The 20,212-nt window shown below is 42.4% G+C and overlaps 1 protein-coding gene across 1 annotated transcript in view; it reads right to left on the bottom strand.

Moving 5' to 3' along the window:
- ipo11 (importin 11) overlaps window positions 1-20,212 on the bottom strand; it is a 255,541-nt gene that overhangs the window by 57,675 nt on the left and 177,654 nt on the right. Inside the window, exons 25-26 of the mRNA XM_014171158.3 lie at window positions 19,591-19,704; window positions 12,745-12,866 (exon numbers count right to left, since the gene is read on the bottom strand). Of these exons, the coding sequence (XP_014026633.1) occupies window positions 12,745-12,866; window positions 19,591-19,704 (236 nt within the window). The remainder of the gene's footprint in view (window positions 1-12,744; window positions 12,867-19,590; window positions 19,705-20,212) is intronic.

Genomic DNA, 20,212 nt, shown 5'->3' with positions numbered 1-20,212 from the left:
TTTTTGGATTATGTGGATGCAAAACTTGTTTTGTAGATACTTCAAGTTGGGCATTCAATTTATGAGCTATTGCAACTCAATAGATACTAGTCAACCTGCAAAGTAAACACGACTAAGGTAAGAAAAATATGACTAAACTACGAAAGAAGAAAATTTGTGCGCGTTCTTCAGCTGTCTAAAAATATTTGTTTGGTAGTTGGAGATGTCGTTAAATGTATAATTCAAGCTGAATAGGAGCTGAAGCATTATTAAGAATAGGTCTGATTACTTTAGTAGAATGATATATATTTCAGCTAGGTCATCAATTGTAAAAAAGCAGAATATGCCTCTGCAGAATGAAAAACTGTGGTCCCTGTAACTCATTTCAAGACCATTATACCAAAAGTCTAACATCTTTTGGTATGGCTGATAGGTGTATTTGCTCGCTCGCCACCAAAAAATGGAAATCCATTCAACAGTAAATCAACTGTGTATGGCCTAGTACTCTGTCACCGTACGATTTGATTGAGGTGACGTCTACAAAATTCATCAGACTCTAGCATTTCAGCTGTGACTGTGTGAAATAAGGGTTAGGTGGTAGTTTGGAGATGCAACACAGCCAGCAAAGGCTGTCATATCCAATTGCTGATGCAAAGCAACGGAGGGGGTGTACAAAAGAACTCCCATTTGCCTACAGTACGATTGTCACATCAAAACAAAAGAAAACTCAACCCCCAGAATCTGGATAAGGAATTTACCGGCATACAACACAAGACTTACAAAGGAGTTAATTCTGAATCCTTTGAAAATCCTTCCAAAAAAGTTCAATAATATGCTTTACCTCCCACTCGGCTCTCTGCCACGGTATAATCATTTCAGTGCTTGTAATTCAGCGCTCATTCTGTCTGGCTCACATAAAAGAGAAGAAAATAGAATATCAAATGAATTATTTATCGACCATCAGTTGTAAACAAATATTTGTGGTCTTAGTAAGTCCTGAGACTTATACACAAAGCTCCTGCTCCAGCTGTTAGGTTTGACATTATGGTTGTATCCTATGACACCACCCATGATCAGTACCTTAGCACACTTATTTTGTCGACATTTTGAGTCAAGTTGATCAACGTCTCGACAAAGCAGTAACCGATTTTGCTTTCAGGATGAGGACAGTCCTGAACTGACCCTGGCAATGTTTACACTCTGTGTGGCGTCAGACAGAGGTGTGAGTGACCCTTTAAGATTAGAGCCAGGGAGATGTTTTTTTGATCCGGCCCAGACTGCCCTACTTACATCCTATCGACCAGCTGTACTCCAATGGTCATCCTTTCTCTCTCACACGCACACACACACACTAGCATTTCATATTTTAAATGGTATTTTACTAAATGTTCCATCCCAAGAAAAAAATCACTCTTCTCCCAGAAGTGTTATTCTATAGCATATGTCACCATTTGATTAGAGCTTTGATCGGCATGACATTCAAGCCTGATGCTACCTGATCCTGATGAGCCATACATTAAAGACATTTTATGAGCCCAAGCCCAAAAAAGCCCAAATGATTGTGCTGGTATCCAATACATAGCCTATAATATACAGTGCATTCAGAAAGTATTCAGGCTCCTTCCCTTTTTCCACATTGTGTTACGTTACATACTTATTAAATGAATTATGATGAATTAAATCAATGTTTTCCTCATCAATCTACACACAATACTCCAAAATGACAAAAAAAAGTTGCAAATGTATTAAAAATAAAAACGAATTCAGACCCTTTGCTATGAGACTCAAAATTGAGCTCAGGAGAATCCTGTTTCCATTGACCATCCTTTGAGATGTTTCTACAACTTGATTGGAGTCCACATGTGGTAAATTCAAATTGGTTGGACATGATTTGGAAAGGCACACGTCTATATAAAATGTCCCACAGCTGACAGTGCATGTCAGAGCAAAACCCAAGCCATGAGGTCGAAGGAATTGTCCGTAGAGCTCAGAGACAGGATTGTGTCGAGGCGCAGATCTTGGGAAGGGTACCAAAACATTTCTGCAGCATTGAAGGGATAAGCGCCTTGGTCTGGGAGGTGACCAAGAACCCGATGGTCACTCTGACATAGCTCTAGAGTTCCTCTGTAGAGATGGGAGAACCTTCCAGAAGGACAACCATCTCTGCAGGACTCCACCAATCAGGCCTTTATGGTAGTAGTCAGTAAAAGACACATCAGTAAAGGACACACAAATTTATCAGAAATACAGCGTAGACATTGTTAATGTTGTAAATGACTATTGTAGCTGGAAATAGAAGATTCTTTTATGGAACATCTACAGAGGCCCATTATCAGCAACCATCCCTCCTGTGTTCCAATGGCATGTTGTGTTAGGTAATCCAAGTTTATCATTTTAAAAGGCTAATTGATCATTAGAAAACCCTTTTGCAATTATGTTAGCACAGCTGAAAACTGTTGTTCTGCTTAAAGAAGCAATAAAACTGTCCTTCTTTAGACAAGTTGAGTATCTGGAGAATCAGCATTTGTGGGTTTGATTACAGGCTCAAAATGACCAGAAACAAATAACTTTCTTCTGAAACTCGTCAGTGTATTCTTGTTCTGAGAAACGAAGGCTATTCCATGCAAGACATTGCCAAGAAAATGAAGATCTCGTACAACGCTGTGTACTAATCCCTTCACAGAACAGCGCAAACTGGCCCTAACCAGAATAGAAAGAGTGGGAGGCCCAGGTGCACAACTGAGCAAGAGGACTATATACAGGATATACAGACGCTCTATTGAGTTTATTATGCCTGTCCTTGGAATTTTCTAAATGGATTAACTATTCTACATTGAACACTTCATGTGGATGAGTTATGGCCAGGACATCTGAATGGTGAGTAGGCCAAGGCTTAATAATTCTGATGAAAATACGCTTGGTCTTCATCAAACTAACGTTTTTGCATAGTTTCAGTGTGGAACCTGTCTTTGTTTAGGAGGGTAATAGCCTAGGCTAACAAATTCTAAATGCCACTAGCAGTTTGCAAAGTAGGGTCGTCACTAACGTTAGTTACCACAGCCACAAATTCATAAACCCTGCCTGTTTCTACAATTTTTCTTCTTAAAATCTGATTTTAAACTTACCCACATTGCTAACCTTTTTTTTTTTTAAATTACATTTATTTTGGGTAACAGATATATACAACAAAATGCACAATGTGGACCCAGAGGATATCACTTGAAAGTATTCATTAAAACGCTTATTTCCAAAGTGGTCCTCGATGGTAAAAATAACTAACACATAATGATTAAAAGACAAGACAAAATTACAAAACCATAAAAACATTCATTTATATTGACATCCTAAAAAGTGGCACTATTCACTGCACTTCTCCCTAACCTTTAAAATATCAATTTCACATTAAAACAATCTAATCGCACATCATACTGATCCTTCAAATAATACACCTGACCAGCAGTAGGGGTCACAAGGGGCAGTGGAGTGGTTTCCCTTACTTAGACAACCTTGTCCAAATGAAAAGCTTTGCCTGCTTGTTAAACCTATTTTTACTTTTTATTTGCTTGATCTCCAAGGGAAGGCTATTCCATAGACAAATGCCTGTATGGAGAAATGTGCTCCTCGCAGTACTGTTTACTCTTATGCCTCACCCTAAACTTAAATTAATACAAAAAAAGCACATTTTTACTTTCATACATTTTTACAATACAGCCAAGTGGCTGTGGTAATTATTGACAACCGCAAAGTAGCCTAAGCAAAAATTGCACAATTATTCCAAAACGGCAACTCATTGTCAGAACACATATTTTACTACTTCAGTTAACCAGTCCATTTTGAATTTGAGATAAAACTCAATTTGGTAAGGAATGTAGCTTGTGTATCCCATCAGTTAGAGACGTTTTTATAAGCATTTATTTCTGTAGGTGCACACAGCACGCGTGTGTAGAGGGAGCTGTCAGAACGCAATTGAGTGAGTGAGTGAGTGAGTGAGTGAGACATTAAGGGAGCAGAACTGTGTGATGCTTGGCTTGGTTTCTTTTTTGTTGTGTCCCGCAATTGCACATGTACAAATGGAACACTAGTGTGAAAGCACAGTAACGGCTTCAAGACAAAATTTCGACCAAATAGTTGTACAATATTTGAACAGATGTGATCTCCGGTTAAAGATCTATTTTTGATGTCCGTTCGAGCAGTTCTCGATTACTCACACCCAATATCCCTAAGAGAAAGACTGCAAGAGAGTGCTCACGTGCGCACTGATTTAAAGCAGCTATATTCAAGTCTTAGGCTGTTTTTAAACTCTGCGCTGCAATAAAAAAAAAAAACATCTTTACAATAACTGTTTTTGTCAAAAGTAAAAAAGTTACCATGAGATGTGCTCCATACTGAGATGTGCTGTCTGTGATTGATCATGCAGATAGCAGTGAAAGGGCCTTAGAGAAGCCAGATTTAGACAAAGCATATAAATGAACAGTTAGCATCATGCTGTTGATAAAAATAATTTACTATAATTTACCAGTTTCTTGCAGTTATTTTGTCTCTGCGTGCAGTTTGAGGTTGCTAACTAGTAGATACCATAGCATACTAGTAGATACCATAGACTTCCAGGTATTGCACTAACACTAGTTAGCATTGGCTAGTGAAACTACTTCTAACTTTCTTCATGCTGGATGCAGAGACAAAAATTGTATCTATGACTCCGTGGAAAAAGATGAAGGCTTCATTGCAAAAATCCTAGGATATCACTCTAAACGACTAAAACCAGATATAAAGTATGTAGAAAAGATAATGGAGCTACAGTTGAAGTGGGAAGTTTACATACACCTTAGCCAAATACATTTAAACTCAATTTTCACAATTCCTGACATTTAATCCAAGTAAAAACTCCCTGTCTTAGGTCAGTTAGGATCACCACTTTATTTTAAGAATGTGAAATGTCAGAATAATAGTAGAGAGAATGATTTTCTTCATCTTTGATTTTCATCACATTCCCAGTGGGTTAGACGTTTACATACACTCAATTAGTATTTTGTAGCATTGTCTTTAAATTGTTTAACTTGGGTCAAACGTTTCAGGTAGCCTTCCACAAGCTTCCCACAATAAGTTGGGTGAATTTTGGCCCATTCCTCCTGACAGAGCTGGTGTAACTGAGTCAGGTTTGTAGGCCTCCTGGCTCACACACGCTTTCAGTTCTGCCCACAAATGTTTTATAGGATTGAAGTCAGGGCTTTGTGATGGCCACTCCAATACCTTGACTTTGTTGTCCTTAAGCCATTTTGCCACAACTTTGGAAGTATGCTTGGGGTATTGTCCATTTGGAAGACCCATTTGTGATCAAGCTTTAACTTCCTGACTGATGTCTTGAGATGTTGCTTCAATATATCCACATAATTTTCCTACCTCATGATGCCATCTATTTTGTGAAGTGCACCAGTCCCTCCTCCAGTCCCTCCTGCAGCAAAGCACCCCCACAACATGATGCTGCCACCCCCGTGCTTCACGGTTGGGATGGTGTTCTACGGGCTTGCAAGCCTCCCCCTTTTTTCCTCCAAACATAACAATGGTCATTATGGCCAAACAGTTCTATTTTTGTTATATCAGACCAGAGGACATTTCTCCAAAAAGTACGATCTTTGTCCCCATGTGCAGTTGCAAACCGTAGTCTGGCTTTTATATGGCGGTTTTGGAGCAGTGGCTTCTTCCTTGCTGAGCGGCCTTTCAGGATATGTCGATATAGGACTCGTTTTACTGTGGATATAGATACTTTTGTACCCGTTTCCTCCAGCATCTTCACAAGGTCCTTTGCTGTTGTTCTGGGATTGATTTGCACTTTTCGCACCAAAGTACATTTATCTCTAGGAGACAGAACGCGTCTCCTTCCTGAGCAGTATGACGGCTGCGTGGTCCCATGGTGTTTATACTTGCATACTATTGTTTGTACAGATGAACGTGCTACCTTCAGGCATTTGGAAATTGCTCCCAAGCATGAACCAGACTTGTGGAGGTCTACAATATCTTTTTCTGAGGTCTTGGCTGATTTCTTTTGATTTTCCCACAATGTCAAGCAAAGAGGCACTGAGTTTGAAGGTAGGCCTTGAAATACATCCACAGGTACACCTCCAATTGACTCAAATGATGTCAATTAGCCTATCAGAAGCTTCTAAAGCCATGACATAATTTTCTGGAATTTTCCAAGCTGTTTAGGCACAGTCAACTTAGTGTATGTAAACTTCTGACCCACTGGAATTGTGATACAGTGAATTATAAGTGAAATAATCTGTCTGTAAACAATTGTTGGAAAAATTACTTGTGTCATGCACAAAGTAGATGTCCTAACTGACTTGCCAAAACTATAGTTTGTTAACAAGAAATGTGTGGAGTGGTTGAAAAACGAGTTTTAATGACTCCAACCTAAGTGTATGTAAACTTCCGACTTCAACTGTATATATTTTAATAAGATCATCTTTGAAAACGAACAAATCACCAAAATAAAGAAACTAGACAGTCAGGGAAAATCAAAAATACCTAAATTGTCATACCATTGATTTTGTAGGTGAGAGACCGGTCATTGGCTACGCCCACATCCCCAGTCCACCTGGTCATGCTGCTGATCCAGTTTCTGCTTTTCTGCCTGCAGCTATGGAACCCTGACCTGTTCACTGGACGTGCTACCTTGACCAGAACCTGGTGTTTCGACCCTCTCTCTTTTGCTCTATTAATCTCTCCGGCTACCGCACCGCCTGTCTATACCTCAATGCATGGCTATGAAAAGCATACTGACATTTACTCCTGATGTGCTGACCTGTTACAACCTCTATAACCACAGTGATTATTATTCAACCATGCTGGTCAACTATGAACGATCTTGTATTAATGGGCATGCACTCCTATAATCTCCAACCGGCACAGCCAGAAAAGGACTGGCCACCGCTCTGAGCCTGGTTACTCTAGGTTGCTTCGTAGGTTCCTGACTTTCTAGGGATTTTTTTCTAGCCACTGTTCTTCAACATCTGCATTGCTTGCTCTTCAGGTTTTTAGGCTGGGTATCTATATAAGCACTTTGTGACAACTGCTGATGTAAAAAGGGCTTAATCAAATATACTGCTCAAAAAAATAAAGGGAACACTTAAACAACACAATGTAACTCCAAGTCAATCACACTTCTGTGAAATCAAACTGTCCACTTAGGAAGCAACACTGATTGACAATAAACTTCACATGCTGTTGTGCAAATGGAATAGACAACAGGTGGAAATTATTGGCAATTAGCAAGACACCCCCAATAAAGGAGTGGTTCTGCAGGTGGTGACCACAGACCACTTCTCAGTTCCTATGCCTCCTGGCTGATGTTTTGGTCACTTTTGAATGCTGGCGGTGCTTTCACTCTAGTGGTAGCATGAGACGGAGTCTACAACCCACACAAGTGGCTCAGGTAGTGCAGCTCATCCAGGATGGCACATCAATGCGAGCTGTGGCAAGAAGGTTTGCTGTGTCTGTCAGCGTAGTGTCCAGAGCATGGAGGCGCTACCAGGAGACAGGCCAGTACATCAGGAGACGTGGAGGAGGCTGTAGGAGGGCAACAACCCAGCAGCAGGACCGCTACCTCCGCCTTTGTGCAAGGAGGAGCAGGAGGAGCACTGCCAGAGCCCTGCAAAATGACCTCCAGCAGGCCACAAATGTGCATGTGTCTGCTCAAACGGTCAGAAACAGACTCCATGAGGGTGGTATGAGGGCCCGACGTCCACAGGTGGGGGTTGTGCTTACAGCCCAACACCGTGCAGGACGTTTGGCATTTGCCAGACAACACCAAGATCGGCAAATTCGCCACTGGCGCCCTGTGCTCTTCACAGATGAAAGCAGGTTCACACTGAGCACATGTGACATACGTGACAGAGTCTGGAGACGCCGTGGAGAACGTTCTGCTGCCTGCAACATCCTCCAGCATGACCGGTTTGGTGGTGGGTCAGTCATGGTGTGGGGTGGCATTTCTTTGGGGGGCCGCACAGCCCTCCATGTGCTCGCCAGAGGTAGCCTGACTGCCATTAGGTACCGAGATGAGATCCTCAGACCCCTTGTGAGACCATATGCTGGTGCGGTTGGCCCTGGGTTCCTCCTAATGCAAGACAATGCTAGACCTCATGTGGCTGGAGTGTGTCAGAAGTTCCTTCCAGAGGAAGGCATTGATGCTATGGACTGGCCCGCCCATTCCCCAGACCTGAATCCAATTGAGCACATCTGGGACATCATGTCTCGCTCTATCCACCAACGCCACGTTGCACCACAGACTGTCCAGGAGTTGGCGGATGCTTTAGTCCAGGTCTGGGAGGAGATCCCTCAGGCAACCATCCGCCACCTCATCAGGAGCATGCCCAGGCATTGTAGGGAGGTCATACAGGCATGTGGAGGCCGCACACACTACTGAGCCTCATTTTGACTTGTTTTAAGGACATTACATCAAAGTTGGATCAGCCTGTAGTGTGGTTTTCCACTTTAATTTTGAGTGTGACTCCAAATCCAGACCTCCATGGGTTGATAAATTGGATTTCCATTGATTATTTTTGTGTGATTTTGTTGTCAGCACATTCAACTATGTAAAGAAAAAAGTATTTAATAAGATTATTTCATTCATTCAGATCTAGGATGTGTTATCTTAGTGTTCCCTTTATTTTTTTGAGCAGTGTACATTTGAATGATTGAGGCAATTTTACTATTACTATGAGATAAACCGTGTGTGTTAACTTGGCTGTGAGCAATCAGCTGTTTTCCCTTGGTGGCAGGAGCAGCAGTAGAATTCAGCTGTTCACCCTCCAGCCAACTGTACCAGACCTTCTTAACAACACCCTCACCATCACCATGCCAGACCACCCTAGGGGCAGAGTGTGTGTGCGTCCATGGATCTTTTTGGATCAAAATTAGGCTTAGGTGGTGGGCAGGGAGTGGCGTGGCCATGGCCAACGGTGCCATGCCCACTGTTGGACGAAGTAACAGAATGTAGCTCCTTTACAACCAATTTCCTGCCATTCTACAAATGTTTTCCATATCTTATGCAATTGTGTATGTTAATAGGCCTATGTTGTGTAAATTTCCCCAGCGTGGCTACAAATGACAATGTATCCTCAGTCAACTCACCTGGTTAAATAAAATAAAATAAAAAAATCTGCGTGACTCAAACATTATAACAAAATCAATGCCATGAAATCAATACTCCTGAACGCATCATTTTTGGAGTTTTAGATTCATTTACTGTCTAGCTTTTATTTTGGTGATTGATAGTGAAAAATATATACTGTAGGTCCTTTATCTTTTCTACCTTACTTTATGTCTGGTTTTAGTTGTATTTACATTCCAAAAAATATATTTTTAAATATAATAACACGAATACGTACAAATACAGTGCATTCGGAACGTATCTATTCAGATCCCTTCACTTTTTGTTATGTTACAGACTTATTCTAAAATGGATTAAATAATTTCCCCCCTCATCCATCCACACACAATACCCCATAACAAAGAAAAATATTTTTGTACATTTTTGTACATTTATGAATAAAAATAAACTGATATAACACATTTACATAAATATTCAGACCCTTTACTCAGTACTTTGTTGAAGCACGTTTGGCAGCGATTACAGCCTTGAGTCTTCTTGGGTATGACGCTACAAACTTAGCACCCCTGTATTTGGAGAGTTTCACAGTATGAGGTCCTGAGCACTTCGGAGCAGGATTTCATCAAGGATCTCAGCGTACTTTGCGCCGTTCATCTTTCCCTCGATCCTGACTAGCCTCCTAGTCCCTGCCGCTGAAAAACACCCCCACAGCATGATGCTGCCACTACCATATGCTTCACCGTAGGTACGGTGCCAGGTTTCCAAGAGGGCTGTCATGTGCCTTATACTGTAGAGTGGCTTCCGTAAAGGCCACTCTATCATAAAGGTCTGATTGGTGGAATGCTGCAGAGATGGTCTTCTGGAAGGTACTCCCATCTCCACAGAGGAACTCTGGAGCTCTGTCAGTTACCATCGGTTTCTTGGTCACCTCCCTGACGAAGGCCCATCTATTCCCCCATTGCTCAGTTTGGAAAGCCGGTCAGCTCTAGGAAGAATCTTGGTGGTTCCAAACTTCTTCCATTTAAGAATGATAAAGGCCACTGTGTTCTTGGGGAGATTCAAAGCTGCAGACATTTTTTGGTACCCTTCCCCAGATCTGTGCCTTGACACAAACCTGTCTCGGAGCTCTAATTCCTTCTACCTCTTGGCTTGGTTTTTGCTCTGACATGCACTGTCAACTGTGGGACCTTATATAGACAGGTGTGCCCCTTTCCAAATCATGTCCAATCAATTGAATTTACCACAGGTGGACACCAATGAAGTTGTAGCCAAATCAAGGATTATCAATGGAAACAGGATGTACCTGAGCTCAATTGCGTCTCATAGCAAAGGGTCTGAATACTTACGTAAGGTATTTCTGGTTTTCATTTTTAATACATTAGCAAAAATGTCTTTGTCATTATGTGTAGATTGATGATGATTTATTTATTTAATCCTTTTAGAATAAGGCTGTAACGTAACAAAATGTGGAAAAAGTCAAGGGGTATGAATAATTTCCAAATGCACTGTATGTGTGCGCATATGTGGATGTCAACATACCACCCTGCATCCCACTGCTGGCTTGCTTCTGAAGATAAGCAGGGTTGGTCCTGGTCAGTCCCTGGATGGGAGACCAGATGCTGCTGGAAGTGGTGTTGGAGGGCCAATAGGAGGCACTCTTTCCTCTGGTCTAAAAAATATCCCAATGCCTTAGGGCAGTGATTGGGGACACTGCCCTGTGTAGGGTGCCGTCTTTCAGATGGGACGTTAAACGGGTGTCCTGACTCTCTGAGGTCATTAAAGATCCCATTGCACTTATCATAAGAGTAGGGGTGTTAACCCCAGTGTCCTGGCTAAATTCCCAATCTGGTCCTCATATCATCACAGCCACCTAATCATCCCCAGCTTACAATTGGCTCATTCATCCCCCTCCTCTCCCCTGAAACTATTCCCCAGGTCGTTGCTGTAAATGGTAATGTGTTCCCAGTCAACTTAACTGGTAAAATAACGGTAAAATAAATAAATAAATAAACATGGAGAGAAGTGACATCCCCGGGGACCATGGGACATACAGTATCAGTCAAAAGTTTGGACAAACCTACTCATTCAAGGGTTTTCCTTAATTTTCTACATTGTTGAATAATATTGAAGACATCAAAACTATGGAATCATGTAACGGAAAAGTATTAAACATATCAAAATATTTTAGATTCTTCAAAGTAGCCACCCATTGCCTTGACAGCTTTGCACACTCTTGGCATTCTCTCAACTAGTTTCATGAGGAATGCTTTTCCAACAGTCTTGAAGGAGTTCCCACATATGCTGAGCACTTGTTGGCTGCTTTTCCTTCACTCTGTGGTCCAAATCATCCCACACCATCTATATTGGTGAATGCGGAGGCCATGTCATCTGACGCAGCACTCCATCACTCTCCTTCTTGGTCACATAGCCCTTACACAGCAAGGAGGTGTGTTTGGAGTCATTGTTATGTTGAAAACAAATGATAGTCCCACTAAGCCCAAACCAGATGGGATGAAGTATCGCTGCAGAATGCTGTGGTAGCCATGATGGTTAATTGTGCCTTGAATTCTAAATAAATAACTGACAGTGTCACCAGCAAAGCACCCCCACACATCCTCCATGCTTCACGGTGGAAACCACACATGCAGAGATCATCTGTTCAACTATTCTGCGTCTCACAAAGACACGGTGGTTGGAACCAAAAATCTCCAATTTGGACTCATCAGACCAAAAAGACAGATTTCCTTTCTGTCTAACGTCCATTTCTCGTGTTTCTTGGCCCAAGCAAGTCTCTTCTTCTTATTGGTGTGCTTTCTTTGCAGCAAATTGACCATGAAGGCCTGATTCACGCAGTCTCCTCTGAACAGTTGATGTTGAGATGTGTCTGTTTATTTGGGATGCAATTTCTGAGGCTGGTAACTGGAATGAACTGATCCTCTCAGCAGCAGAGGTAACTCTGGGTCTTCCATTCCTGTGGCGGTCCTTATGAGAGCCAGTTTAATCATAGCGATTGATGGTTTTTGCAAGAGCACTTGAATAACTTTCAAAGTTCTAGACATTTTCCGGATTGACTGACCTTCATGTCTTAAAGTAATGACGGACTGTTGTTTCTCTTTGTTTATTTTAGCTGTTCTTGCCACAATATGGACTTGGTCTTTTACCAAATCTTCTGTACCCTGTCCTTGTCACAACACAACTGATTGGCTCAAATGCATAAAGGAAATCAATTCCACAAATTAACTTTTAAGAATGCACATCTGTTAATTGAAATACATTCCAGGTGACTACATCATGGTTGAGAGAATGCCAAGAGTGTGCAAAGCTGTCATCAAGGCAAGGAGTGAATATTTGAAGAATCTAAAATGTAAAATATATTTTGATTTGTCACTATTATTCTACAATGTATAAAATAGCAAAAATAAAATAAAAACCTTGAATGAGTATGTGTTCTAAAATGTTTGACCGGTATTTTTTTTAAAACACTGGTTGGACATAGCCGGCCCAAAAAACACTTTAGCTGCCCACCCAAGACATTTCTATGCAGAAAAATGCTGCTGTGTGTGCCTACCTGTGTTTTTTTGTCAGCCAATGGGAGTCAGGGTATGGATATAAAGAGAACTGAAACGCTCCAACTTATTTGCTAGGTGTGTCCTCACCTGTTGTCTGACGGTAAGAGGGAGAGCAGAGCCAGAGACGACAGTTTCCTCCTCTCCGGCTGTGTGATGTTGTCCATGCGGTCTACCCACATCTCTATCACACCACCTAACAACTGGCCAATCTGACACAGGAGAGAGAGAGAAAGTGAGAAAGAAAGGGAGAGAGAGAGCAAGAACACAAGGTTCAAGCATATCAGTCATCTGAAGTGGCCTCTGTCTTCCAAAGTCACAGAAAAGAAGTGGACAGGTGAAAGCATAATAGCTGTTAGACTTCATCCACATTGCTCTCACCTATTTTGTCACATCAGTACTGATGGAAGAGTGGAGCTTGTGAGATACACCCTACTGTATACAGTGCATGAGGAAAGTATTCCGACCCCTTGAGTTTTTCCACATATTGTAAATTTCCAACCTTATTCTAAAATTTATTAAATAAAAAAATGTCCTCAATCTACACACATTACCCCATAATGACAAAGCGAAACAGATTTTTAGAAATGTTTTCAAATATAAAAATAGATACACAAAAAATACCTTAATTACATTAGCATTCAGAACCTTTGCTATGAGACTCGAAATTGAGCCCCGGTGAATCATATTTCCATTAATCATCCTTGAGATGTTACTACAACTTGACTGGAGTCCACCTGTGGTAAATTCAATTGATTGGACATGATTAGGAAAGACACACACCTGTCTATATTAAGTCCCCACAGTTGACTGTGCATGTCAGAACAAAAACCAAGTATTGAGGTTTAAAGGAATTGTCCGTGAGCTATGGGACAAGTTTGTGTCGAGGCACAGATCTGAGGAAGGGCACAAAAAAAGTATGCAATTTTGAAGGTCCCCAAAAACACAATGGCCTCCATCATTCTTCAATGGGAGAAGTTTGGAACCGCCAAGACTCTTCCTAGAGCTGGCCGGCTAGCCAAACTAAGCAATGGGGGGAGAAGGGCCTTGGTCGGGGAGGTGACCAAGAAACCGATGGTCACTCTGACAGAGCTTCAGAGTTCCTCTGTGGAGATGGGAGAACCATCCAGAAGGACAACCATCTGTGCAGCACTCCACCAATTAGGCATTTATGGTAGAGTGGAAGGGGCAGACGGAGTGGTCTTCTAGTCAGGCTCCATAGACGGGCACATCGCGCACCGCTCCTGAGCATACTCCTCGCCAATGTCCAGTCTCTTGACAACAAGGTAGACGAAATCCGAGCAAGAGTTGTCTTCCAGAAAGACATCAGAGACTGTAACGTTCTTTGTTTCACGGAAACATGGCTCACTCGAGACACGCTATCTGAGTCGGTACAGCCACCTGGTTTCTTCACGCATCGCGCCGACAGAAACAAGCATCTCTCTGGTAAGAAGAAGGGCGGGGGTGTATGCCTTATGATTAATGAGACGTGGTGTGATGATAACAACATACAGGAACTCAAGTCCTTTTGTTCACCTGACTTAGAATTCCCGACCGCATTATCTACCAAGAGAAATCTCTTCGATCATAATCACAGTCGTGCATATTCCCACCCAAGCAGACACATCGACGGCCCTGAAAGAACTTCATTCGACTCTATGTAAACTGGAAACCACATATCCTGAGGCTGCATTTATTGTAGCTGGGGATTTTAACAAGGCTAATCTGAAAACAAGGCTCCCCAAATTCTATCAGCATATCGATTGTGCCACCAGGGCTGGCAAAACCCTAGATCACTGTTATTCTAACTTCCGCGACGCATGTAAGGCCCTCCCCCGCCCTCCCTTCGGAAAAGCTGACCACGACTCCATTTTGTTGCTTCCAGCCTATAGACAAACTAAACCAGGAAGCACCCGTGCTCAGGTCTGTTCAACTCTGGTCCGACCAATCGGATACCATGCTTCAAGATTGCTTCGATCCCGTGGACTGGGATATGTTCCGCATAACGTTGAACAACATTGACGAATACGCTGATTTGGTGAGCGAGTTTATTAGCAAGTGCATTGGTGATGTTGTACCCACAGCGTCTATTAAAACATTCCCCAACCGGTAGCAGTGGATTGATGGCAGCATTCGCACAAAACTGAAAGCGCGAACCACTGCTTTTAATCAGGGCAAGGTGACCGGAAACATGACCGAATACAAACAGTGTAGCTATTCCCTCCGCAAGGCAATCAAACAAGCTAAGCGTCAGTATAAGGACAAAGTGGAGTCGCAATTCAACGGCTCAGACACGAGAGGTATGTGGCAGGGTCTACAGTCAATCACGGACTATAAAAGAAAAACCAGCCCCGTCGCGGACCACGATGCCTTGCTCCCAAGACAGACTAAACAACTTTTTTGCTCGCTTTGAGGACAATACAGTGCCATCGACACGGCCCGCTACCAAAACCTGCGGGCTCTCCTTCACCGTAGCCAACATGAGTAAAACATTTAAATGTGTTAACCCTCGCAAGGCTGCAGGCCCAGACAGCATCCCCGGCCGCTTCCTCAGAGCATGCGCAGACCAGCTGGCTGGTGTGTTTACAGACATATTCAATCAATCCTTATCCCAGTCTGCTGTTCCCACATGCTTCAAGAGGGCCACCATTGTTCCTGTTCCCAAGAAAGGTAAGGTAACTGAGCTAAATGACTACTGCTTTGAGAGACTAGTCAAGGACCATATCACCTCCACCCTACCTGACACCCTAGACCCACTCCAATTTGCTTACCGCCCCAATAGGTCCACAGACGACGCAATCGCCATCACACTGCCCTAACCCATCTGGACAAGAGGAATAACTATGTAAGAATGCTGTTCATCGATTACAGCTCATCATTTAACACCATAGTACTGATTCTCCACAAGGGTGCGTTTTCAGCCCTCTACTGTACTCTCATTTCACCCACGACTGTGTGGCCATGCACACCTCCAACTCAATCATCAAGTTTGCAGACAACACTACAGTGGTAGGCTTGATTACCAACAACGACGAGATGGCCTACAGGGAGGAGGTTAGGGCCCTCGGAGTGTGGCGTCAGGAAAATAACCTCACACTCAATGTCAACAAAACAAAGGAGATGATCGTGGACTTCAGGAAACAGCAGAGGGAGCAGCCCCCTATCTAAATTGACGGGACAGTAGTGGAGAGGGTGGAAAGTTTTAAGTTCCACGGCGTACACATCACGGACAAACTGAAATGGCATACACATCACAGACAAACTGAAATGGTCCACCCAAACAGACAGCGTGGTGAAGAAGGCGCAGCAGCGCCTCTTCAACCTCAGGAGGCTGAAAAAATTCAGCTTGTCACCAAAAACACACAAACTTTTACAGATGCACAATCGAGAGCATCCTGTCGGGCTGTATCACCGCCTGGTACGGCAGCTGCTCCGCCTATAACCGGAAGGCTCTCCAGAGGGTAGTGAGCTCTGCACAACACATCACCGGGTGCAAACTACCGGCCCTCCAGGACACCTACACCACCTGATGTCACAGGAAGGCCAAAAAGATAATCAAGGACAACAACCACCCGAGCCACTGCCTGTTCACCCCGCTATCATCCAGAAGGCGAGGTCAGTACAGGTGCATCAAAGCGGGGACCGAGAGACTGAAAAACAGCTTCTATCTCAAGCCCAACAGACTGTTAAACAGCCATTATTGACATTGAGAGGCTGCTGCCAACATACTGACTCAACTCTAGCCACTTTAATAATGGAAAAATTTATGTAATTAATTTATCACTAGCCACTTTAAACAATGCCACTTTATATAATGCTTACATACCCTACATTACTCATCTCATATGTATATAGTGTACGCTATACCATCTACTGCATCTTGATGTAATTTATCACTAGCCACTTTAAACAATGCCACTTTATATAATATTTTCATACCCAACATTACTCATCTCATATGTATATACTGTACTCTATACCATCTACTGCCTACGCCTTTCAGGCGTAGGCAGTAGCATTGTTTAAAGTGGCTAGTGATATATTACATCAAGATGGCAAGATGCAGTAGATGGTATAGCGTACAGTATATACATATGAGATGAGTAATGTTTTTACGTACATATTCGTATTCATTCCTTTACACTTGTGTGTACAAGGTAGTTCTTGTGAAATTGTTAGGTTACATCACTGCATGGTCGGAACTAGAAGCACAAGCATTTCGCTACACTCGCATAATCTGCTAACCATGTATACGTGACAAATAAATTTGATTTGAAAGCTTGGTCGCAAATGTATCTTCCAAAGGGTCAATGAACCCAAGCATACTTCCAAAGTTGTGGCAAAACGGCTTAAGGACAACAAAGTCAAGGTATTGGAGTGGACATCACAAAGCTATGACCTCAATCCTATAGAAAATGTGTGGGTAGAACAGAAAAGGTGTGTGTGAGCAAGGAGGCCTACAAACCTGACTCAGCTCTGTCAGGAGGAATGGGCCAAAATTCACCCAACTTATTGTGGGAAGCTTGTGGAAGGCTACCCGAAACGTTTGACCCATGTTAAACAATTTAAAGGCAATGATACCAAATACTAATTGAGTGTATGTAAACATCTGACCCACTGGGAATGTGATGAAAGCTGAAATCATTCTCTTCTATTATTCTGACATTTCACATTCTTAAAATAAAGTGGTGATCCTAACTGACCTAAGACAGGGAATTTTTACTAGGATTAAATGTCAGGAATTGTGAATAACTGAGTTTAAATGTATTTGTCTAAGGTGTATGTAAACTTCCGACTTCAACTGTATATCTTTTGTGTGATTTGGCTCAGAGCGCATCTATAATTTGGTCCCAGGTTGTCTGGTTTGGGTTTCCCACCGAACTCAATCTTCATCAGGGAAAGGGGTACCCAGAGGAAAGACAAACAGCCAACTCCCTATAGCAAAGTCTGTATCAGAGGTTCTTAAACTCTGTTTGGCTTCGTTGACCTAACGAGACCTAACTGTGCATTTATCCCCTGGTCAGAAATCAATCGTCCAAACCATTTCCTCCCAATCCATTGGCCTTTCATTTTCTACTCAAACACGCCCAGAAAGTTTGGCTGTAATCCACTAACTAGTGAAATAAAGTTGCATGAAGACCCTGGGGGCATATACTGTTGGAAAACATAGATAAGGGGATTGCAAGGAGAATTTTGAAGGTTGACATTTCAACTACAAGGCCTTTTACAAGTCAAGACTTGTGGACAAGCCTCAGTGTCAACAATGAAAAGACTGCCCTCAATCCCACTTCCTTCATTTTTGGGAAAAAATCCACAGAGATGCAAGTATAGGCTCCATATAAAATACAATCTGACCCAAATTGCTTCTCAGAGGGCCTTCCTGGAACTCCCTTGTGCTTATCTTTGTGAACAAGTAGCAGGGTTTGGCAAACTGATCCCCTGATCAGAGTAGGCCAACAGGTCGTAGTGACTAACAGAAGGCATGTGGATGTTTATGCTAGTAACCTGGGCTGCAAGCTGTTTCACCCTCTGCCTCAGCTGTCTCATATGCTGTTTCGTAGCCAAACAAAAACCTAAAACAATCAAGGAGTTGGCGCAAGTCAAAAGACTGGCACCCATGCTAAATCTCGGTCGCTGCTGCCTGGCTCCCAACTGGATAGCCTATGTACCCAGCAGGGCCCGATCTGTACGGTGTGGTGACTTGTGCATTAGCAGAGGTAGTTAACCCCAAACTCTTAGCATAGCAGACAAACAGGCATATACAGTGCATTTGGAAAGTATTCAGACCCCATGACTTTTTCAAAATGTTGTTACATAACAGCCTTATTCTATAATGGATAAAATGTTTTTTCGCCTTATCAATCTACACACAAGAGTTCCACAGAGGAACTCTGAAGCTCTGTCAGAGTGACCATTGGGTTCTTGGTCACCTCCCTGACCATGGCCCTTCTTACTGAGGAGTGGCTTCCGTCTGACCACTCTACCATAAAGGCTTGATTGGTGGGGTGCTGCAGAGACGGTTGTCCTTCTGGAAGGTTCTCCCATCGCCACAGAGTGACCATCGGGTTCTAGGTCACCTCCCTGACCAAGGCTCTTCTCCCCCGATTGCTCAGTTTGGCCGGGCGGTCAGTTCTAGGAAGAGTCTTGGTGGTTCTAAACTTCTTCCATTTAAGAATTATGGAGGCCACTGTGTTCTTGGGGACCTTCAATGCTGCAGACATTTTTTGGTACCCTTCCCCTCAATACAATCCTGTCTCAGAACTTTACGGACAATTCCTTCGAGCTCATGGCTTGGTTTTTGCTCTGACATGCACTGCCAACTGTGGGACCTCATATAGACAGGTGTGTCTCTTTCCAAATCATGTCCAATCAATGGAATTTACCACAGATGGACTCCAAGTTGTAGAAAGATCTCAAGGATGATCAATGGAAACAGGATGCACCTGAGCTCAATTTCGAATCTCATAGGAAAGTGTCTTTTTAATACATTTTCAAAAAAGTATGAAAACCTGTTTACGCTTTGTCATTATGGGGTATTGTGTGTAGATTGCTGAGGATTTGTATTTATTTAATCAATTTTAGAAAGAGGCTATAACGTAACAAAATGTGGAAAAAGTCAAGAGGTCTGAATACTTTGGTGGACTGAACGTGATTTAATCATTTAGGCTGCTGTTGAGGGGGAGCAGAATTTCTTTCATTTATTCTCTGTCGCTTAAGAAAAGTTGTACAGACAATAGATGGTAAATATAAATAAAAATCTAAACAAAAAGGCATCTTGGGAAAATGTTTGTTGCTTTAAGTACTACGGAGGTAACAAAGTTAAATTACGGGAGAGGGGGTTTAAATGATGTAACCTCCTGGTTAGAGTTACGGGCCATACGGTACATCTATTATGCCTACCGTTCCACCACTCTACTAGTTGGCAAGGTGTCTCACCTCCTGGTTGTACTCGCTGGCCATCTGTGTGAGGAGAGAGGAGAAGAAACTAGCGTTCTGCAGCAGGACTCTTCCCATGATGCCCAGGTAGGTGGACATCACCACCGGGTACCGCTACAAACACACACACAAGAAAGAACAGGGTTAATGCTGAAAACATGATGTGGAGAGGAGAATGTACATATTACTGTCATTGAGTAAGTACAGTATATGCCAAGGTAACTGATGAAAGCATAAAACCTTGAGCGCTTTCAGAACAAACCAGTCAAGGTAATTGTATGAGTTTGACATACAGTAGTGCTGAGCAATTAGTGCTTTTTGAGGTTGGTTCGTTTTCGATTCGATTATTAAAAAATAATCAAGGATTTCAGTTTCGATATATTTTTTTTTAAACATTAAATGTATTATGAATTTTGTGAGTTGAATGCTGTAAAACAGAAAACAATTAATAGAAGTCCCATGATGGTAGTGACTGCCCATTACGGCTCATCACTTATTCACTATCATTTATCCACATTACTTTACAAAAAATATTTCAGTTGTGTTAATTACTTGTGTTTAATTTGATGACTATTATTTAATTCCAAGTCATCATCTCATCTCTATAGAGCTGCTGCCAAAA

This window comes from Salmo salar, chromosome 24, assembly GCF_965601325.2.
Source record: "Salmo salar chromosome 24, fSalSal1, whole genome shotgun sequence".
Taxonomy (NCBI): Eukaryota; Metazoa; Chordata; class Actinopteri; order Salmoniformes; family Salmonidae; genus Salmo; species Salmo salar.
The sequence above is the reverse complement of the archived record's forward strand: the minus strand, read 5'-3'. Positions and strand labels throughout refer to the sequence as shown.